This window comes from Xiphophorus couchianus, chromosome 24, assembly GCF_001444195.1.
Source record: "Xiphophorus couchianus chromosome 24, X_couchianus-1.0, whole genome shotgun sequence".
NCBI classification, from domain to species: domain Eukaryota; kingdom Metazoa; phylum Chordata; class Actinopteri; order Cyprinodontiformes; family Poeciliidae; genus Xiphophorus; species Xiphophorus couchianus.
This window is the reverse complement of record NC_040251.1, coordinates 7,477,240-7,501,078: the sequence shown is the minus strand read 5'-3', so window position 1 is coordinate 7,501,078 and position 23,839 is coordinate 7,477,240. Positions and strand designations below refer to the sequence as shown.

The following is a 23,839-nucleotide window of genomic DNA, read 5'->3' as shown; positions in this document are numbered from 1 at the left end:
CTGACTAAATATTTAAGTTGGAACAAAATATTGTATTTGGAAGCTAAATGTCTTCAAACTAAATATTTACAAACTAAATACTCACCATCAAGCTAAATATGTAGCTTGTACGTGTTTAGCTTTCTAGTTAAATATTTTGCTTATTTGTCTGTCAAGCTAAGATTCAAACTAAATATGCAAACTTAAAATGTAAATATTTAGTTTGCTAACTACATTTAGATAGGAGCAAAATAAATATTTAACAAGCTAAATATTTAGTTTGGAACCTATATATTTAGCTAAATGCTAACTAAATATTTAGCTTATATCGCAAGTTAAATATTTAGCTCCAAACTAAATATGCAAACTAGAAATTTAAATATTTAGCTTGCTAACCAAATATTTTGCTTATTTTTTAGCTTTAAACTAAATATATAAGCTAAAATATTTAGATTGCTAACAAAATACTTAGGTTGGAGCAAAATATTTAGTTTTCAAACTAAATATTTAGTTTACAAACTAAACATTTTGTTTGCAGCCTTAACTTTAGGTCCTTTTAAAAATGTATTTATGTGAAATTTTCCTCTAAAAATGAGTGAACATATAAAAAAATAGTAAAAATTACAGCTGCATTGTTTTTTTTTTTAAACAATACTTAAAATATTTTATTTTTTGCATAACTTGTGTTTGGTACCAGAACACAAACAGCCATAAATACAAACATACTCATAATTTGGTGATTATGGCTCAAGTTTCCTGAACTTGGCTCCGTCTGCTGCAAACATCATGCATAAAAACACACAAAATTGGTTCATTCACAAATTGCATTGCAAGTTGCAAGATTTGTTTACAGTTTTATGTGCTTCAAATAAAGAAAACCGGACAGAAAGTGCTGCGAGTCCAGATGTCCGTCCTGTAGCTCGTGTGTCGTTGGTTAGCTTTGTGTTCAGTCCGCAGTGTAAACGTAGGCACTAGTTGTTACTGGACATCAGTTTGGCCCGTCAGAAGAGCTTAAGGCCTGGACTGTTGGCACCGGGCTCCAGTGGCTTTTCAAGCGCTTCAAGTTCATCTTGTGCTGATTAAAAAAAGCATTTTAAAAATGCTCTCGTTAGGATGCTTTAGATTTGTAAAATGTAGCCGAGCCTCCATAAACTGTTTAAAAGCCAGGAAGCGCAGAGAAGTGCACAAACAAAAATACAAAAATAGATCTTCTTACAGTCTGTCCTGAGAGCAGCACTGGAGCACAAGTCATTTCTCTGAACATTAAATATTTCAGCCCATGTCAGAGAATCAGTTTGGGTCTAAATGCAGCAGGCTACACTAACTGTGCTAAGGACTACATGTACCAAACCACACAGCAAGCTGGCATGCTCCCTAGCTTCAAAACAATAACTCAGTAACAGTAAACATTAAGTGCATGATAAATAAGAACCCTGGTCCCACCTGGAGGATTCAGCCGCAGGATTTCAGCCTGTTACTGCAGAAAAACTGGAGATTTCAGATTTTAGCGCTGCAAACAGTTGTAAGCCAACAAGCAGAAATTCAAGCTAAACCTCAAACCGTAGCTGCGTTTCCATTCACCGCATAAACGCACAATTTTATATTTCTAAAATTAACTCGCTTAATAGAGACATGCCATGAAGCGATAAAACGTTTTGTTGCTAGGATGAGGTGATTTTTTTCAGCTGTATTTAAATTTGTTTATTTCACAAAACTGCAATGGAAACAATTTTTTCGCATCACGAGTCACATGATCAACAACCAGATGTTACCACTGACAGAAACCATGAAGAAGAGAAACAGGAAGTAGACGGAGGAGCACGTCTTTAAGTGAATTATCACGTGAACAAACTTATTCACTTGTGATTTTAATTCTGATTTGATTTAATGAAAACACCACAGTTGTGTTTTTTTCAGCATTATTGATTATTGACAAAGTTTTGTGCATATTTTTAATGGAAACGCAGCTACTGAGCTCCTCCACATGCGCTATAGGATTTAGCATTGGAGCTAAGTTAGGGGCTAGCTGGGAGGCTAACTACGGCTACGTTCCTTAGGCTGCTAGCCAAGCTAAGCTAAACAAAAATAAATGCACATTTAAATTTAAGATGCGCTGTCGCTGATCTTTAAACCAAACTCTTAGCAGAGGAAGACTTGTTATTTTCCGTACATTTTATTCCTGATCTCTTTAATGTAAAGGAGACGCAGGTTTCAGCGATCGTTACGTCTGGATGCGGTTTGATGAAAACAAACAGTCATTTAACAGCAAACCGAACCTTTTCTTCAAGATATTTAGCTCAAGAGCAGGAAGAGTCAAGCTAAGAAACTAATTAATTTCCCTTTCTCTAGTCTAATGTGGCTAAAAATTCAGCTTTCATTTAATTATTGCACAAAATCTCCATTTTCACGACTTGTTTTGCATCGGAAACAGAAGTGAAACCGTAACATTCCCCCTTCAGGCTCAGGACGTCCAGCATGGCACATACCGACGATTTCCATTATTACAGCCTCTAAAACACAAGAGTGGAGTTTAAAAACAGTTTGAGGAGTTTCTCTGGTGTATTTACAGACTCCGTTCTCTAAAATACCGCTGGGTTTCTGTGCAGTTTGTCCTCCATGTTGGTTTGGGTCGCTGCGCTGCTTCATTTTCCCAAACAGAAACACGGAGAGGAACGGTCCTCATCGCTCCGCCTCGCCACTTCCTGCCGTTTGTGCAGGTTCCCAGCCAGCAGAGGAAGACCGACGTTCGCCTCTAAACCTCCACGGTTTTGTAATAAATGCGCTGATAAATGGCGTCCAGCTGGTTCTGCAGGGCGTGGAACGACGGCCTTTGGGTCGGGTCGGTGTGCCAGCAGTCCTTCATGATCCGGTAAATATTGGGAGGGCAGCGGTCGGGACAGCCCAGCCGATGCCCCGATTTCAAAATGTCCATCACCTCCTTATTGCTTTTTCCTAAACAAAGCGAGACATGAAGAGATAAGAGATGAGGTTGAAATACGTAAACACAGCCATGTCTGGAATAGAAGACATTAAATAACCCAAATTAAAATAAAATAAAGTGTTTTGGTAAAAAAGCTTCAAAAATTACATCATCAGACAGATCGAAATATAAAGTTAATTGGAGATTTGGTATTTTAAAGACCAAAAAATAAATAAATCAAAATAAATCAAAGAATTACAAACTGTTGTAATTTTTCTAAATCAATTTCTATGCATATAAAACGCGTAGAGAGGAGCTCACTAGCCGTGTTTCCATTACAAATGTGTTCACACCTTTGTTGATATTCTACTAATGCTGAAAAAACAAACTTTTTGTTTAATTGTTTCCATTAAATAAGAAACGTGATTAAAAATCACATGTGAATATGTTTGTTCAGGCGATATGTTATTAAAACCACTTCCTGTTCATCTTCTTTGTCGTTTCCTCCAGTAGTAACATCCTGTCATCGATCAGGAGCAAGAAAAATGTTTCCATCGCAGTTTTAAGAAATAAACTCATTTTGATACAACAAAAGAAATAAAAAATTCTCGTAGCAAACGAGTTTTTTTTAATTGCCGTGTTTCTATTAGGTGAATTTATTTTCTAAAAGTCAAATTGCTCATTTCTGTGGAAACGCAACTCGTGTCTGGTGAACTTTTGGTTTTGTTCTTCGTTCAGTGAACAGAGTATTCAGAAATTTAACTCAAAGAGGAGCAATACTATAATAAAGTTATTTAAATAAAAGTACATTCTTTCCAAAAAGTGAGTCAACTACCCAACCCTGGTCGGGAAAAATGAAATTAACATTTTTGCTAGAAGTTGTTTTGTTCTCGGTCAGCAACACAAAGACACCAAACTAGTTCTTAAATGAGTAACAACAGAAGAACTAGTCCATCCATTTACACTGAGCTATTTAACCAACTACAGGTGACTTATCATGCTTCCATTAACAGGTTGGGTTAGATCTACTGTAAAAACAAATCATGTTCTGTATCATTTTATTTTGCACAAAATCATTCTTAATTACTGAGGTTTCAGTCTGCTCATTTCTGCCTGTTTTAGGGTCTCTGTCACTTTAAACCAGACAAACTGCTGCTGCTGGCCACGCCCCCAACTCAACGTTTACACTCATGTACAACCATACAGGTTTGAAAAGCAGAACTGGAGTCTCCTGCAAAACCAACAAGAATGAAGCAAGTGATTTCTGGATGGCAAATCAACAACTACACTGCAAAAACACAAACACTTACCAAGTACTTTGGTCTAGTTTCTTAGTATATTTGAAATAAAACAAAACTAACTTACAGGCAACTTTTCAGCAAGAAACAGAAACTTATTTTTAGTTAATAATGTTAGAATATTGATGAAAAAACACTAGTTATAAGTTGCATTTATAACTAGTAAAAAACTAAGTAAAGAAACTAAATATCTTGTTTAGATATTAAAGCTAAACAAGTTTGAGATGTTTGAATATCTCAAATGATCTTTTTCACAATTTATAAATCTCTGATTTAAAGATCCTGCTGAACTATATGACGACACAGCTTGCCATACTTCTCCTCACAGGGTATTTTTAAAATAACAACGCTAATCAAGGTGCATTGATTATCATTATAATTAATTTTTATCTGGTCTGTGGGAACAAAGACTTTCAGGTTTTAGTTTCCGCTGTTCGCTGTGCTGAGCTTTTCTAATGTAAATACGGCGGATTAAAGGTCGATCAGAGCATCTGAGCCGCTACATCATTCTGTGGACTGCAGCTGGTTTGAATGTGATTTTATCTTTGCTCCCGTCTGGCTAACAGTTAGCTGAACTGCAGCAGAGGAGATGCTTTCTGCTCACAAATCCCAGCAAATCTGCACATTTCAGGAAGTTTTATTATAAGATTATTATCAAAAATTTGTTTGTTTCCATAGTAACCTTGAACTCTCTCTCTATTTATTTATACTGTTTTTGCTCCAGTCAATCAAAGCACCAACTGTCGTTTTCTCCATTGGGCGACTAAAACTGGAAAACTGTCCTAAAAGTTCAGACCATTTCCTGCAAACAAGCTGCTCCATTAAATGTGTTTTGATACGTGTTGTTGTTTTTAGTTCTCCATCACCGCCTTCCCAACGAATGGAAAAAACAAAACCAGAAAAACAGGGAAGACAAACTATAAAACAGAGGGAGCTGAATTTAATTAATTTAATTTTGATTGATTAGATTTTTATATCAGAGTTTGTTTTTTTTTGCAAAATGTCTTCAAATGTCTGTCATGAACTCGGGCTGTTAAGATGCTAAAACACTGGAGAATTACATCATTTCCAACAGAGTGAAGCAAAATTAACTAAAATTTACTCTACATGCTCTCAGGTTTGACATATTCCTGCTGATAAGCTAATTATGTGACTCAGATGTTGAATCAGAGACAAATCTAAAAGCTGTGGGACTTTGATAAAGGAGGTCTGGAGTTTAACACAGAAAAGGTTCAGATCATGCGTCAGGATGGCCCAGTCAAAGCCCAGCCCTAAATCCAATAGAGAATATTTGGCAATCTGACTCATTTTATAAATATGCATATCAACAAACCCCAAAAAGAGCGTCCGCTGTCACTGCAGTGAAAGGTAAACAGTGAAACGCACTGCAAAAAATGAATGACGCAAACTCCAAAATATAAAAACACTAAAAAAATAATCAAATACGACCAAAAAAAAGCAGCTACTACAGGAAATAAAAGCAAATAATAAAAACTGCAACAAGTATAAAAAGCTACAGATTTGCTCCAGAATACGTTAGTCCTCCAGGCCACCAGGGGGAGTCGGCCACCAAACCATATGGCACCAGACTCAGTAAAGTCGGATTGTCATAATTTAACAGGATGTCCAGAAGAAAAGTGGATATAACGTTATAGAACAGCAGCATATTTAAGTAGCTAACATTATCTACTCCAGACTCCCCCTGGTGGTCAGGAGGACTTACGTTTTCTGGGGCCAGTTTGTATTTTGCTTCTGCTGTTGCAGCATTTTTTGTTAAAGTATTGACTAAAAAGGGGCTAAATACAAACACACACTATAAATCACATCTTTAATTGGAAAAGAAAATTCAGAATCATGATTAATTTCCTTTTAAGCTTTATAATTATGCATTACTTTGTCTATCACTTAAAATACCAATGAAATCCATGGAGGTTTGTGGTCCAACAGAGCAAAACGATTCTAGGGTATGAATACTCCTGCAGGGCATCACAACACTTTCACTGTTCCTTCGTTTGAAGATCAAACTGGTTTGTTCACAAATGAACCAAAGGCAGGAAATGGCTACTGTACCTTCGTACGGCATTTTCCCGCGTGACATCATCTCATACAGAAGCACGCCAAACGACCAGACGTCTGATTTGACAGAGAAGCGTTGGTGCAGCGCCGCCTCAGGCGCTGTCCACCGTACCGGGATCTTTGTGTTTCTGCTGGCAGTGTACACGCTGTCCTGCAGCAAACGTTACAGTTACATCAGAATCATTAGTTAGTTAAACTAACTAACTAACTAACTAACTGTTATGGTTCAAGCAGTTCTGAACATCTGGCTTTCAGTCTAGATTTTTTTTTAAATCAGTGGAAGTTAGGAAGTCAGCTGTTTTGCAGTTTTCTAGAAGTTTGTTCCACATTTGTGGTGCATAAAAGCTAAAAGCTGCTTCTCCATGTTTGGTTCTGGTTGATTTTTTTTTTAGTCAGACCTTTGAAGACACTGTTGCAGTAATCAATGCAACTAAAAACAAGTTTCCCTAGATCTTGTTGCACTGCAAAAACACAAAATCTTACTAGGAGGTTTTGGTCTAGATTCTAGAACAAATATCTTAGAACACTTGAAATAAGACAAAACTAACTCATAAGTAACTTTTCAGCAAGATAGGAGTCATTTTAAGTTATTAATGAAAAAGGATTATTTCCATCAGCAGATTATTTTACTTATTCCAGGGGAAAATGTCTTATTAGTGAAATAATCTGCCAGATGAAACGGTTGACTGAATATCTGCTTTTTCATTAGTATTAAGGGATTTTTAAAAACTTAAATTAAGCTCCAATATCTTGTTGAAAAGCTACTTGTAAGTTAGTTTTGCCTTATTTACAGTGTACGAAGATATTTACACTAAAAACTAGACCAAAAATATTTGGTAAGATTCATGAAGCCAGCTGACCGAACGTGCTGGAGCTCTCTTTGGGTTGCTAGGTAACGGATGGAGTTCTGTTCGGGTTGCTAGGTAACGGACAGAGTTCCGCTCGGGTTGCTAGGTAACAGATGGACTTCTGCTCGGGTTGCTAGGTAACGGACGGAGTTCCGCTCGGGTTGCTAGGTAACGGGCTATTGCCTGCTGATTTGTGATATCACATTCTGGAGCTTTTAGAAAAAACTTCATTTTCCAGATTTATCTCTTACATTAATTTATCTCAAAAAACAGATTTTATTTTGCGCTTGTTCTGTTTTCAGAAGCAGCAGAAACCAGAATGGAAACACAAAAATGTCCAAAATGTGAATTTTTCATGATTTCTCCCATTTAAGTGTTGAAGTGAAATATTCAATCAAGACACATTAAACGCTCTTAAGAAGCCGAAGCTTCAGAAAAAAACACTTTTGAAACTGACCCGTCTGTTTGAATCAGATAAAACCCGATTCACCTTAATTATCCGAGCCAGTCCGAAATCCGCCACCTTGCAGATCAGGTCGTCTCCCACCAGGATGTTTCTGGCGGCCAGGTCTCTGTGGACGATGTGTCTGTCCTCCAGGTAGCCCATACCGTCTGCGATCTGGCCGCTCATGTAGATGAGATGAGCCGTTTTCAGCAGCTTTCCTTCTTCAGCTGCAAACACAGTTTCACAATCAGACCAAACGGAAACCACTGCCGACGCTGGAGCAAATTCAGTTCCTACAGATGGTTTTATGTGAACCTAGACAGTTTTTAAGATCATTTTTGCCAATGTTGGCATAAAATGTCTATTTCTTTTCATGTTCTGGTGCAGAATATGGTTTTCTAGCATGATTAGCTGGTTAGTCAGTTAGACACTGCTAACTAACAAGTTAGCGGCGCTACTCTAAAGCGCTAATCAAAATGTTTTCTGAACAAATTGTTGAAAAAGAGAATGTGTTCTCAATCAACTTACCTGGTTAAATAAAGGTTAAATTAAAATAAACATCAGTTCCTCTACTGCTAAAGCTTTACACCAGCCCTGTATTTAGTGGAAGCTAATGCTAAAGCTTTACACCAGCCCTGTATTTAGTGGAAGCTAATGCTAAAGCTTTACACCAGCCCTGTATTTAGTGGAAGCTAATGCTAAAGCGCTAAATTCCACCATGTTGTAAACCATGTTCCATAAAGCCCTTTGGTGTTGAATTTATTTTGATATATTGTTTTTGTTTTTTGTCGGTTTTATTTTGTTCCTGCATGTTTCTTGTTTGAAGTAAAGCTGCTACATAAACAATTTTCACCCACTTCAAAATAAAAGCATGAATATAAACAGCTAACTACTTTGAGAACCAATAACAACAGAAAGTTTACAAAACATCCAAGTAAATTATTGCTTTAGGATTTATCCAGAAAAATTAAAACATGGGAAGCTAAGTGCGCTAACGTTTTCAAAGTTAGCTAAAGCGCTAACTGAAAAATTAGCCCAGCTAAAAGCTGATCTATCAACGGGCAGCAACATAGAAACATAAATGTTCAGGTTCATGGTTGTAACCTGGTGTTCAAAGTGAGGCCCGGGGGCCATTTGTGGACCTTGGACTGAATTTTGCGGTCCCTGACTTCAATTCAAGACTGGTACAAATTTGATCCGCATGGAGACTTTAATTTGTAATCAGGGTGAAATTATTACCAACATAATTTTTTTAAATAGAAAATGGTGATTACAACACAAAATATTCATAAAAACAAAAGAACTACTTTAACTATTTTATTTTACTGTAGTTGTTTTTTTGTTTTTTGAGAACTTGTGACATAAAGTTTGTGCGCCCTGGCATACAGGTGTACTCACAGTCCAGGTAGGACTTGAGGCTTCCTTTGCTCATGAGTTCGGTGACGATGTAGACGGGTTCCCCTCTGGAGCACATGGCCAGCAGCTGGATCAGCTTCGGGTGGTGGAGGCTCTTCAGCGCCTGGACCTCCTTCACAAACTCGTCCTGCTTCGTGTCCTCTGAGAAAAACAAGAAGACCAACAACCAAAGCTGCGCTTAGCCTTTTACTGATTTATTTCAATGAATGTTCTTATATTTTGCTATTCATGTTCCATCGTAATGTTGCACGTTGTGCAGAACAGCATCGAAACATTCATGAAACACTATGAGAAACTACGGCAGCTTTTCTGGAAGAAAGAAAACAGGAGGAGCACATTTCCGGAAAAAAAACAAAACTCAGAAATCCTCTAAAAATAAAACTTATTTTAAAAGACTGAGTTTTAAAAGTGAAACCTTTTTGACTTTTGAAAATCAGAAATGTTTATGTTGTTTTTCAATAAGATTTCTGAGATTAATGTAAAAATCTCTGAGTTTTTTCAAGCAAATTTTCAACTTTTCAGACTCAGAAATGTTATTTATTTTCACAAAGATTAATTCAAAAGAATTCTAGTAAATTTGTGACTTTCCAAATTCAGATATATTTTAGCAACATTTTTCAAGATTAATGTAAAAAGGTTTTTTCTAGGAAACTTTCAGCTTTCCAAAGTTTTTCCTCAAAAGACTCAAAAGATTTCACTCATTTTTACTGGTAACATGTTAGAAATGTCCTGTAAAAAGTGAATCTGCTGCCAGTGGAGCTGGAACGTTTTTAAAATCAATATTAAGAAATTACTGACTTAAAATGAGCTTCTATTTCTCACTGAAAAGTTCATTTTAAATTTGTTTTTCTTCTTTCAAGTCTAAAATATTTCACTAGAAACTAGACCAAAAACACTTGCTGGCCGCCAGAGGGCGCTGTGGGGCAGATGGAGGGAAGGTGATTAAAAAAAAATCCCAGGCTTAAATTTTCATAATCAGAATTTTTGTTTTCTGTTCTTTAATCATTTTTAATATCAAATATAAGTTAAAATAATTGTTTTAAATATTATTTCATGATTTTATTCATAAAGATGCTTTTCTCCTCAAGCCAGCAGGAAATGGAAAATAAAAATACCAGCAGCTTCATTAAGATGTAAAATATTAACTTCTCATGAAAGTAATTCTGAACGACTTTATGTAGAGATTTTATTCTGGTCAAACAACAGAGAATAATTTCAACTAAACTCAAGGAAAAAACAATCAAAGCTGTTATCAGATGCTGGTTTTGCCTCAGTTGAAGCCATTTTGGAAAAAGTGAAATCAAAGTCTTCCTGTACCTTGTTTCAGCATCTTTATGGCCACTTTCCGGTTCTCTTTGGTCCAAATGGCTTCCCATACTTGCCCAAAGTTTCCTTCTCCCAGTTTGCGGTGGAGCTGGAACTCTTCCCGCGGTCTCTCCCAAGGCTCCATGTCGAAGAGTTCCCGCTGCGCGAAAACACAAACAAAACGTTTCAAACATTCATCGCAGTTTGTTACAGGAGCAGAACGTCTGCACGTCGTCCTCAGATTAATCATTAATCATTTTTCAGATTAATCTGAGAAAGTTTCCAAAAAAACGTTGAAACTCCAAAACTCAAAAGTGAAAAATTTCCAAGAATTTAAATGTTGTACTTTTGAAACTCAGGATAATTCTTGTTTTTCTAGAATTTTTTTAGATTAATCTAAAATTTTCACTTTTTTCTTGGAAATTTTCAAATAATTTGCTACTTGTGTTAGCTCCTCCAAATTTCTGTCTCAGCACGGTGTCTCTTTTTAAGAGTATTTCTGAATTTTATTTTGAAGTTTCGATGTAGAAAACGATACTTCCTGTTAGCCCTTTGGTTGTTTTTAGCTGAATCTGCTGTTTTCTTTCAGAAACAGACAAAAACCACCAGTCTGTACGTTTTACTCATTTTAAATAAAAGTCTGTTTTCTTTTAATGATCAAAGATGCAAATATTCTGAACCGTTTTTAAATTAACTCACATTCCTTTTTTACCAGAGTACGCTTTTTAAAATAACTGGACAGTATTTATGTTGAAGTTTTGTAGTTACTGCCCAGTTTTTTATTCTATATTCAGTTTTTACATATTTTATGTTCTGTTATGAATTTGCTTTTCATTTTCCCCATTGTGTGACAATAAAGGAATTTCTTTTCTGTAAATAACGCTGCTGGAAAGTATGGCTGACGTATGGAGCTCCAAAAAGGACAGAATTTTATTTATTTTTTTCACTTTTCCACATATTAATAACTCCTAGAGGTCATTACAAACTTAGCCTTTTAATAAAACCTGGATATTGGATCAAAACCCGTTACTGGATTATTTGTGTGTCTCACCAAATTATTTGCAGAAAAATCAAATATGTGCAGATTTGTTTTTGTAAAGCATATCTAAAATGTTCTCAGGAAATTGCAGATTGTGCTAGCCATGCTACTAAAATGGCTTCCACTCTGCATATTAATGAATGTTGAGAAATATTTGGTATCTGAGCTTTTAGGCAGTAATAAACGTTTTTCCAGACGGTTTTAAATATTTGTGGGTTTTAGTCACAGACAGTTGAGGTCACTGAGGGTTTTGCTTTTTACTGTTGCTGACAAGAATTTTCTGATAATCCATCAATGTGTTTAAGATATTAATGGGGAGAATGAACCAAAATAAACATTAATCAGGCATCAATGAGAAACAAAAATTTATTGTAGTTAAAAATCTGATGCTACTAAATTAAATTATTCAACAAATGATTAAAGAAAATTGATTAATAAATCATTTTCTGTGATTATAAATAAAACAAAGGATACTGATTTCATATTATGAAAAATTGAAGTTAAAAACAAATCAAAATAAATTTATACTGAAATTAAAAACATTTATTTTCACATTCTTACATTTCAGTCACAATTCCATGAATGCTTAGATAAATTCACTTTAAAAGAATAAAATTATCAACAGAAATGAAACAAGAATCAACCTGTTAAAGTTCAGTTAAACGACAAAACTTTAACCCTGATTTTATGATTAAAGACAAATAATAAACTTAGATTATTTAAGTGCAACAGAGCATTAATTAGGAAGGAAATAAACACAAAGTGGAGGGAAAAATCAGAAAATATTCCTCTGAAAATGATGCTACATAACTGTGTGACTAATCTTAGAAACATGTTTGCTACAATAAAATCAGTAAAATAAGTTCAGTGACCCGTTTACTGCTGAAGAACAGTTCATCTAAAACTCAGTCATGAATATTATTTTATTAAATTGCTGTCAAGTCTGTACGAAAAATTTTTTATTATGAAGTAATTTGAAGAAATTTGAGATTTTTTCCAATTTCTCACGTTTAATAACTCAGTTTATCTTTGTATGAAATTAAGATGGGAGGACCTGAAACATTTAAACATAAAAAAAGAAATTTACTGAAGTTAAAATTTACTAAAGTTAAAAACAAAACATTTTACCACTTTTGGCTTGTTAACTGGATGAATATTAAAGAAATAAAACATTTAGTATTCAGTCTTATACAACATTATTAAAATTAAATTAATCAAAAGCAAATCATATTGCGAACCAGGTACTTTACATATATGATCACGTTATTTGAAAATAGAAAATGAAAAAACGAAAATGAATATTTGAAAAAGTAAAAGTTGAAATGAACAAGATTTTATGTCCAAAAGTCCTGGAGTTCCGCCGTGGTTGCTAGGCAACGGTCAGAGTTTTGCCGTGGTTGCTAGGTAACGGTCAGCGTTCCGCCCTGGTTGCTAGGTAACGGTCAGAGTTCCGCCGTGGTTGCTAGGTAACGGTCAGAGTTCCTCTGAGATCGCTACATTTTCCAGACACTAAAAAACATGAAGTTACTGTCAAAAAAAGGCTGAATGTTTTTTCCAGCTCTTGGTTTTTGGTTTTTAGAGGCAGCAGAAACCTGAATGGAAGTTTAAAAACGTGCAAATGTGAATCTCCATGATAGGTCTCCTTTAAAGAAGCAATTTGAAAATAAAACAATATTCTGGCGTGTAGCAAACTAATTATTTTTCTCTGGTTATTTGGTGACAGACAGTGAGGAATGACTTCCAGCATTAAATTATGAAATATTTCCGATGTTGTGCTTTGGTTTGAGCTACAGGAAGCAGGAACGCTGCGGGCGCTGACGGCGTTCCCTGCATGTGCCGGGTCAACATTCCCAGTCTGGGAAAAGCAGACAAACCGGCTCGGCGCTCTCAGCCGTCATGCAGCAAAGCATGAAGGGCGGCTGGAGTCGCTCTGCCACTCCTCACACCTAATAAAAATGTTTTCCTCTGTCTGCGCTTCCACGTTCACATTTAAAGACTTTTCTGCTTTGTGTCGCCACCTCAGACTCACAGCTTCCGCTGGAAGGGAAGAGAGAAGAGGAGGAATCACCGACTGACCTTCACTCTGCACATTTTTATTCATCCTTTGTGTTTTAAGTTAAATAACTGTGTTGGAGTTTTCTGTTTTTCAGCAGATATGGAGGAAATCTGAGCGGTTGGCTCCAGAATTGATGAGGCGTGGAAACGGAAAGCTTCTTGGTGGGAGTTAAAAATAGCTGCGTAATCACAGAGCCGACACTTAAACCGTTCCGCTTTTTTAAATCTACTGATCCCAACGCAGCGTTTCTAACCAGAAAGCAAAGAAAAACTAAATACACCGCGGGACGCAGAGGAGTTCAGGGTTGAGTCAAGGTGAAAAGAGACAGTCCCACAGCATAACTCCTCCAGCTCCATGCCTCGGAGTTCATACCAGGGTTTTTTTCTTCTTCATGGACCAAACAAAACATACATGACAGAAATTATTAATCACAGATTTTTTTTAAATTAACATTTATTTTTTTTAGTGATTTCCATTTTATAATCACACATAAAACACAAACAGAAACAAAATGTCTGATGCAGAACCGCCCCCCAGAACCGATTAATGAAATAACTGTCAACTACTTTACTATTTCAATCATCTTTAATTGGATTATATTTACTCTAAAATATGTCATTTTCTGAATAAACAACCTTCATAGCAGTAATTGTGGAAAAACTGCACAAAAAATATATAAATGATTATTTTTGTCAACCTCCTGCCAGCTTCCTGTTAGCCGACAATGACTAGCATTGGCTTTGTTGTCAACATAACGCGCTAAACCTTAAATGTACGCCTGATATATAAAAACAAAACAAAAAGGGACGCTGTGCTTTTCTACTAATAATTTCTGTTTAAATTGGTTTTAAATTTTTTTAAAAATGACGGGGGAGAGGTCAGTAGGTCAGTTATGCTAGCTTGACTATGAGAACCTTAACATGAAGATGTGCTGCAGAATTTGATGTTTTGGTTCAGTGAAAATAAAAAAGGCAACCTAACCACCAACTCTGACAGATCGCCAGTAGAGCAGGTGTTTAAATTAGCTAATCAATCACAGCTGTGTTAGCTTAGCTAGTAGCAGCGGTAGCTAATCTACCACAGCGATCACTTATTAATAATCACAAAATAAACATCAGGCCTGGAAACATAAAACTGTAAAGGACTGAATGTTATGTTTGTGTGGGAAATGTTGGAGTGTTTTTTAGTGTTGACACACTGGTGGAGCTGTTGTCAGTCGGTTGCTATGGCGACGAGTCTGCATGTAGCGTAGCCGACACAGAGAGCGAGAAATGAGTGGCTTTGAGTCGTTCTTTAACGGGTTTTTCTGTGTTATTTTTCCCTTCGCTGCACTGAGTTAATAAAAGCGTCAGCTCCAGGTTTTGTTTAGTTAACGGGATCGTTCTACTGCAGCAGCGACGCTAAAACAATCATCGCTTTACCCTCCAGCTATGTGTGCATGTTGATGTAAATAATAACATGCAACATGTCTGTATGAGTTGTGGACGAACAGAGAGCGCCTAATCAGTTACTGATCATATTTGCAGGAAATGTTGAGCAGTAAAAAATTTTCCGCCATCGTTTTGGCGCCCGCTCTAGCGCGGCACCCGTATGCGTCATATGTGGTGCAATTATCTGTGACATCCATCACTTAGTGGATTTGAAGCCGTTTTAAATTTTTCCACTTGCCAATAATCTGATGAACGATTTTCTTGGAAATGAGATTATAATCCTTCCCAGATTGATAACAGCCTTCATGTCTTTCTACCTGAAATATTAAACTTTCTCATCTTCCAGACAAACAAAACTGATTAACGAGATTTTTAAATGATAAACTGTAGAACAGAAACATGTGAATTTCAGTTTCTTTGTTTTTTAAACAGCCTGGGTCACCCTGATCAAACAAAACAAATCCTGTGTATGAGACAAGGGTTAGCCAGAGGAGTAAACCGTAAACAGTATCCTACCTGCTGGGCACACGGCTCCACCAGGCTCACCCCGAGGCTCCGCGGGTTCTTCTGGTAGTAGGAGATCAACTCGCCCAGCGTGGCGAACGACAGCTTATCTGAGACGAAGTACGCTCCGATCACCGAGCGCTGCACCCGGAAGTGGAAAACCTTCCCCTCGCTCCGCGCTGCAAGACAGCAGCAGGGTCAAAGGTCACAGTTAGGAAGCTCACATGGACAAAGGTCAGTAAACCAGGCAAACAGACGCGTCTTTAAACGTCTTCAGTCGAGATCGACGCTTAAAGAACGGCGTAACAGAGCGACAAAACAGGAGTAAATTTCTGTCAAAATAAAACAAGAATATTTCTGAGTTTGAAAAATTTAACATTTGCTAAAAAAAACTCAAATTCTGAGATTAATCTTAGAAATTTTCTAAAAAAATGTCAAAGATTTAAAATTGTCAAGAAACAACTGTGAAGTTTTTAGATTAATCTCAGGAATTTTCAAATTCAAAAATACTTTAATTTTTGAATAAAGTATTTATTACTTTGTTCAGAAATAAAGTATTAAGGGAAATTAAAAATCTTTACATTTTGAAACTAAGAAATCTCTAAGTTTATCCTATAAAATTTCTTTACATTTCATAAAGATGAATGTAAATTCCTGCCAAGTATTTAAAAATCAAATATTCATAATAAAACACAGTAAAAGTAATAATGTTAGAAGTATAACAAAAAAGTTAAATTTTATATAAATTTAAATTTCACTTAAAAAATAAAATACAAACTGGCTATAAAACCGAAATGAAGTAAATACAAATAAATTGAAAGTATTTAATAAAATTATGTAAATTTAGTAAAATAAAACAAAATTTAAAAATAAACTATAAAAATAAATATTAAATAAAATAATATGAAACATAAAAAAATTATTCTAAAACCTAAAGGTTTAAGCTTTTATTGTGATGAATGTGACTCAGCAACAAAAAGTATCAATAATTTCTAACCTGTAACTTGAAATTGAAGGAATTATGAAGATAAAATATAAATCTGCTGAGTAATCCTGGGAATGTGAGGAAATGCTGAGTCAGCCACTCACCAGACACCGTGTACTCATCGCTGTGACTCTCACTGATGCGAACCAGGAAGGCGCCATCTTTGTTTTGGGAAGCGAGCAGCAGCTTCTCTGCTTTCACGCGGTTTATGTTCCCGTAGTACCACCTGACAGGAAGTGGAGGGACAGGAAGTGGAGGGACAGGAAGTGGACGGACAGGAAGTGGAAGGACAGGAAGTGGAGGGACAGGAAGTGGAGGGACAGGCGGTCAGTATAAAAGAAACAACAGGAATGTTTCCTTACAGGAACTAAAAACACAATAACCGATTTACTGGACGATAAATCGTCCCACAGGTTATTGTGATAAACGATAATATTGTAGTTTTGAGATTGTTTATATAATGGTAATAACAGAATCAGCTGATCTTCGTACAAAACAAAGTTAGTTTCATCCAAAGAAAAAGACAAACAAATAACATAAGACATGAGCAGACCTTTCATTAGAGGAGAATAAATATATTTTTTAGTAGTATTTTTAGTACATTTTAGTTTTACTTAAGTAATTTTATTTGTTGTATTTGTTGAGTAAGTTCACTGAATAAAAAACAAACATGTTTTAACCAAAATATCAGAAACACACCTGCAGTTTTTATTCGTGTTATACTGAAAGAAATAGATTTTTTTGTAATTTTATTCATAGAAATAATTTTCCTTTTGGTCCAAAAAAAAATCCACATGATTTTGTATTTTTGGTCCGATTAATGTTGTAATTTTTAAATATTATAGGATTTTTTTTTTTTTAAATAAGTCACTCTGAATTTTTACTTTCTGTGCCATTTTGATGTTTAAATAATATTTTTATAGTTATGTGAAGCTTTTTGTAACATTTGCTTTAAAAAGTACAATTAAAAAATGTTTTATAATTATTATTACTAATATTATTAGTAGTAATAGTATTACTATATACCTTTTTACTCCTAATTGATTAATTTCTTTCAATGTCTACTTTTTACTTTTGAGTAAAAATAATTTAATACTCTTATTTCAGCACAGTTGTTGGTACTCTAGTCGCCTTTTCAGACTTTTATCATCCAGTTTTAGGTAAAAAGAGAGAAAACATAAACCATGAAAATGGACGTCAATGAGTTGTTTTGATTTACAGTGCGGTTATTAATTGATTATTAATGGACAAGTTTAGCGGACAGAGTAAAAACTGAGTAACTGAGCTGCAAACAGAAACTTTTTAGTGAAATTGTGTTTTTCTGGTTTTCCTCCTCCAGAGTGTGGCAGTAACAAAACGCCGCAGCGGTGCGGCCGGGTCCGGTCTGTTTGCTCAGATTTCAGAAACTGTGTTTACCTGGAGTTATCCGGGCGGGCGGCACCGCTCTCTGTGGCGCTCAGGTTTCACAGAAACTAACAACACGAAGCGCAGATCTCAGATTCCGGTCCGCTTGGCGTTCACATATGAATTCAAACTGAACCAGAGTTCACTTCAACCGAACCCAGACCGAAGTTTGGAGGTGGACCAGCGTTAGCTTAGCGTTCACACCAACCCAACCCAACTGGACTTTCTAGGCAAACGGATTGGAGTCGGGTTAAAGAGAATTAAACATGGCTGGTGTGAACGCACCTTTACCGTTCACCAATTCTCTATTCTCCACCTCCAACACAGATGTTCCTCTCTTCTGACTTCGTGCTTTAAATTTTGACACTGAGCTCATTTTCGGTCGATGAACCGCGCGGTGCGTTCGGAATCAGCTGCGTCGCCGGAAACGTTTCCTGTTTGAAGTTTCCCAGCGTCGTGTCTCTGACAGCGCTGTCAGATTCCCAGTATTTCACTTGCAAGTGCGCAGCTTTGTCCGCTCTACTTATTCAGATTTTCCCAACCTTCCCAAAGATTCACCTTTAGACATTTTTCTAAAACCTACTGTCAAATTGAAAGGAGCCATATCTTTTATTTACAATCAAATCACGTTTCTACGCCCACAAACCCTGAATTCCTATAGATCACTTTGGGAGGAAGACCTTGGACAGTCCATTTCAGAGGATCTTTGGACACTAATCCTGTCATTGGTGCATAAGTCCTCTATTTGTGCCAGACATAATTTAATTCAATGCAAACTTGTGTATCGCACTTATTATACTAAAGCACGTCTGGCCAAGTTTTACACCAACGTTTCTCCTGCCTGCGATAGATGCCAACATTCTCCAGCCAATTTGATCCACACTATCTGGCTTTGCCCTCAGCTTTCTAACTATTGGTCCAAAGTTTTTGCTATTCTGTCAGATATTTTTGACAAGAAATTGGAGCTTGACCCCTTGACTGCTTTGTTTGGAGTTGCACCTCCACAGTCCACCCTGTCCTCCTTTCAGAAATCCTCCTTGGCTTTCTTGACTTTTTTGGCACGGAGAGTGATTATAATAAAATGGAAGTCGCCTCAACCTCCAGCATATACCCACTGGCTTAGAGATACACTGTATTTCATTAAACTTGAGAAAATCCGTTTTACTTTAAGAGGCTCTTCTACGAGATTTTTGGGTTTGTGGAGCCCCTTATTAAGAACCCTTAGAAAGATTAATTTCCCTAATATTCCGGACTGATAAGGTAATACCTACTTTATGTAGCTGATGTTTATTATTTTTATCAATATTTCTCTTTCTTTCATCTTCTTCCTTGAGTTAAGTTTGGTTGATACATTAACAGAAGTATCCCCTGGCACCTGATTTTTTTTTTTTTTTTTTTTTTTTTTTTTTTTTTTTTTTTTTTCTCTCGTTTTTCGAGTGTATGTTTGTATGGGTTGAGGGAAAGAAATTTACATATATTTAGTACTGTGGTCCCTTTTTATTTTGTTTATCTTATGATATATCTGTTTCTGTCCGCTAACGCAATATGTTTACTTTGACTTGATCCATTTTATGTATTTTGTGTAGGTGTATATATGTGGGTATAATTGGGCTTGTTCTAGCACAATTATGTTTGTATTTAAAGGTACACTGTAACTATATAACCATTGCATTGCCTTTACACTGTACCTCATGTTAAAGCATAAATAAAGTTTGGAAAAGAAAAGAAAAATAAAACTGACAGATTTATTGTTTTAATTAAAATTTAGCATCTTGGTTTATTGTTGTGCGGGTTAAACAAAACTATTTCTTTTGGTATTATTAGTTGTTTTTTTTATTTTCTAGTGCCTGATGCAAACATCATGTTTTATGTTTTCCACAGTAGGAATGGTTGTGTTTGCTAACTGGTGTGTGTGTGTGTGTGTGTGTGTGTGTGTGTGTGTGTGTGTGTGTGTGTGTGTGTGTGTTGGGTATGCGGTGTGAACATAAGTCGGCCTTAAAAAGAGCGTTCTGCTGAAACATGATGACTCCATGCAGGCTGGATAAATAATGGAGGAGTTGCAGCTGCAGGGCGTTTCAGCCATGTTTTCTCTCATTTGCAGAAGAAGAAACGAGTCCAGCTCCACTGAAAGATGCTGCTGGTCACTGTGACCTCTGACCCTAAGGCTTCATATGTGGTGTGATAATAACATAATGGTATAAACAACTACAAAACATGAAAACATTTCATGTTTTATATAATCATCTCAGTCAAAACTAACTTAACGTTTGGTGACTTTTTGCCTTATTTTTACGCTCACCTTAATTTCTCACAAAGGATTAATTATTATAAACCTTCCTAACGTTTAATTTTATATATCATGTTCAGTTCAACTAAAAAACAAAAATCTCTGAGAAGAAAACATGGAAGAAAAAAAAACAAACTAACAATTCAATAGCCTGCTGGCAAATATGTAAACATCCATAAATGAATTTCTTGCTTGAGAGCCGTGTAGCTAGCCAGCTCTCTAGCTAGCTACACAGACAAATGTTGTGTTTTTTCCCCAATAGAACAAAATCTACTGGACTATCAGGAGGGAAACATCCAAACATACATTTTCCACCAACAGAAGATCGCTATTAATCTAGCAAGGTAGTAACAACGCTAGCTGAACAGGAAGATAGATAACGAGGCAGCTAAAAAGCTACCTACCTAGCCAGAAAGATAGCCGTTATCTAGATAGAAGCTAGCTAGATCTCTGGCAATCTATACAGATTTGTAGCTAGCGAGTTAGCTATATAGCTAGCGAGGCAGTGAGGTAGCTGTCTAGCTAGATATGTAGCTACAACTATAGTATCTACCACCAGAGAGCTAGCTAGCTCTTTAACTGTAGACACTGTATTCATCCTGTGAGGAAAATTGTTTTTTACAGCCACAACAAAGCAAATAAATTCATGAATATGTACATATGAAACGGAATATTTAGTCTCAATAGAAAATGAGCTGAAGGGAGACAATAATTGGCATCAATCATTGTTTTCTGGCACTTTAGGGTGCAATCTGAGTCTAATGTGGACTAATATCGTCAGGCTGCTGTAATAAATGCAAGGTTTGGATCCTCCACTCATTCTCGCTCTGATTGTTGGAAATGTGTGCAGACGATCGGACCGTCCCACATGCTCACTACAGCGGCGGGAATGCAGGAGGTGCTGCCGTCTATTTTCTGATAAACGAAGACAAAAAGGCTGAAGGTTTGCAAAAACAGACGACAGTTTCCACTGAGGAACCCTGAATCCAATATGGCCGCTGCACAGATAAAAGAGGGTGGAGATGTTCACTTCCCTCCATAACATACAGAAAACGCATCATTATCACCTTGTGTTGCTAAAAGTAGTGAGTACTTTTTACTTTTACTAAAGTATACAGTGTTACTTTACCTACTTTTGGTTTTTTGATGATCGTTTTACATTTTAACTTCAATAGATGTATTTGATTGCATGGAAAGAACTCCATAAAATCTGGATTCTGGTCTTACACTCATGTCGACGTGTTTTTATGCGTAAAATTGAAGATTTTAGACTAAAAATAATACAATTCTTCAGGGAAAATGTTTTTTTCAGTCTGTCGGGTTTATTAGTGCGTCTAACATTTAAATGCAGCTTTGAGTTTCTCACAGATTTTTATATTTGGGAAAAAAGGAGTAAACTTCTGCCAAAAAACTCAGGAATTATTCATCTCAGACATGTTTAGAGAAAAAACAAGGACATTTCTGAGTTGCAAAGTCAAATATTTTTCACTTTTAGAACCTTTTCCAGGTTCCTTCTAGAAAATATTTGAGTTTTCTTTCCTAGCAAATTTGCAAGTTTTAAAACTCAGAAATTTTCATGTTTTTTCTCAAGAATTTCTGAGCTTAAATAGAAGAAAAAAAAGAGTAAAAAGAAAATTCATGATTAATTTGAGAAATTCTTAAGAAAAAACTGGGAACCTCAGTCGAACATTTTACGTTTTTTTCTTTTATAGCAAATTTACAACTTTTTAAACTCAGAAACTTTGAGATTCATAAAAATGTATTGAGAAAAAACTAAGAAATTTCGGAGTTTTAAAAGTTGCAAATTTGCAAGACACAATTCAAAATTTTTAGATTAATCCCAGAAATGTTGAAAAAAAAAATAATCAGAAGTTTCAGAGTTTGAAGTCGCAAATATTCTAGAAAAAACGGAGAAATATCCCAGTTTTTTTCTCAACATTTTCAGAATGATCTAAAAATTCTCCGTTTCTTATAGCAAATCTGAAACTTTTCAAACTATGAAATTTCAACGTTTTTTTGTCAAAAATTTATTAATGTCAAAATTTTTTCCAGCAAAATTGTAACTTCTCAACTTACAAATTTAAAACTTTTTTCTAGAAAATTTCTGAAATTAATCTCAAGACTTATTTTTATTTTTTTACAGAAATGTACTCCTCCTTTTGTTTGATTTTTCTCTCTAATGACCCAGATGTTTTATGGAAAGCAGCCCGAACAGGTTCTGAACAGGTTCAGATCAGGTCCAGATCAGGTTCAGATCAGGTTCTGAACAGGTTCTGAACAGGTCCAGATCAGGTCCAGATCAGGTTCTGAACAGGTTCAGATCAGGTCCAGATCAGGTCCAGATCAGGTTCTGAACAGGTTCAGATCAGGTCCAGATCAGGTTCAGATCAGGTTCTGAACAGGTTCAGATCAGGTCCAGATCAGGTTCTGAACAGGTTCTGAACAGGTTCAGATCAGGTCCAGATCAGGTCCAGATCAGGTTCTGAACAGGTTCAGATCAGGTCCAGATCCGGTTCTGAACAGGTTCTGAACAGGTTCAGATCAGGTCCAGATCAGGTTCAGATCAGGTTCGGTTGGACTCACTTGTGTTTGGCGAACTCGTCCTGCAGCAGAGCCACGTAGTTGGCCGGGATGAGCCCGGACTGCGGCGCTCCCGTCAGCTTCTTGGCCAGCACGTAGTCGCCCCGCTTCTCGATCACCGACAGCTTGTCTCCCTCCTTCACCGACAGCTCGTCGTCGCTCCGGGCCTGGAAGTCGTACAGCGCCGCGTACAGCTGCACCGGCCGCTTCTTGGGCGACGGGGCGCGGATGTCCCCCGATACGGTGCGGATCTCCTCCGACCGGGCCCCCGGGTTGGCGATGACCAGGTTCGGGACGGGCGGGTAGCGGGGAGCCGGCCAGAACCAGTTCCAGAGCCGGGAGAAGCAGGGGCAGCAGGCGCGGCAGCAGTTCTCCATCCCGGGTCATGAAGGAGCTCCGAACCGGGCCTGAGACACACAGTCAGCAGCCTCTCCGTCCGCCGGGAACGTAACAATGAATCCGCAGCGCGGGGCGGCCCGCCGAGCCGGACGAACCGGTTTCCTTTTCTGTTGAGATCATGGATCTTCGCTCCGCGCCTGCAGTGCGCACGGCGGCTGCGGGAATGCGGAAACCGGACTCTCCTCCATCCGAAGCGGCTCGGGTCGCTGCGGGGGCTCGGTGCCGGTACCGCATGGCTCCCGGAGGCTAATCCATTCAGCGCGGCTGAAGAGGCGCAGAGGTGACGCTGAAGGTGAGGCGGAACGGTGCGTAAAGAGGTTCGGGTTTGGCGCTCCGCACAACATCCGAGGAGGAGGAGGAGGAGGGAGGAAGGTGCAGCAAACAGGGCGGGAGGGGCAGAAACCGGCAAGTTTTCATCACTTCATCAAACAAAGGAGTGTTGAATTAATGACATCATCACGGATTCATGTGTCCATTTAACACCAGATTTATTCCGTGAGCTGCTGGTTTAACTTGTATCCAAAACAAGAAGCAGCTGAAACATCTGAAGCTGTTTTAGACGATTCAGGACCTTTTAGTGAGAAATTAATTTAACTACAGAAAAATATCTTACCAATGACAAATTAAATTAAATTCATATATCAGCAGGAATAAAGTGATTTATTTAATACATCCTCTGGGTCCATATTGTTTCCAAAGAAATAACTCCACCATTTTCAAATATTTTAATATTGTGTAACGAATAATACGGTTTAATATAAAGTAAAATATTTGCTAAACATGTTAAAAATATATATATATTTGAGGATTGATTTCCAGATTTCTAAAACATTACAGAGTTTTACTTTATCGGCAGTTTCATGTAGAA

General features: G+C 37.0%; 1 protein-coding gene across 1 annotated transcript; it reads right to left on the bottom strand.

Moving 5' to 3' along the window:
- Window positions 1-625: 625 nt before the first annotated feature.
- On the bottom strand, window positions 626-23,329 carry srms (src-related kinase lacking C-terminal regulatory tyrosine and N-terminal myristylation sites). The gene is made up of 8 exons (XM_028010023.1): window positions 22,576-23,329; window positions 16,406-16,527; window positions 15,329-15,495; window positions 10,300-10,447; window positions 8,965-9,123; window positions 7,612-7,793; window positions 6,268-6,424; window positions 626-2,931 (listed from the first exon to the last, which is right to left on the bottom strand). The coding sequence occupies exons 1-8, from the start codon at window positions 22,947-22,949 to the stop codon at window positions 2,732-2,734; spliced, it is 1,509 nt and encodes a 502-aa protein (XP_027865824.1). The 5' UTR covers window positions 22,950-23,329; the 3' UTR covers window positions 626-2,731.
- Between the last annotated feature and the right edge of the window lie 510 nt (window positions 23,330-23,839).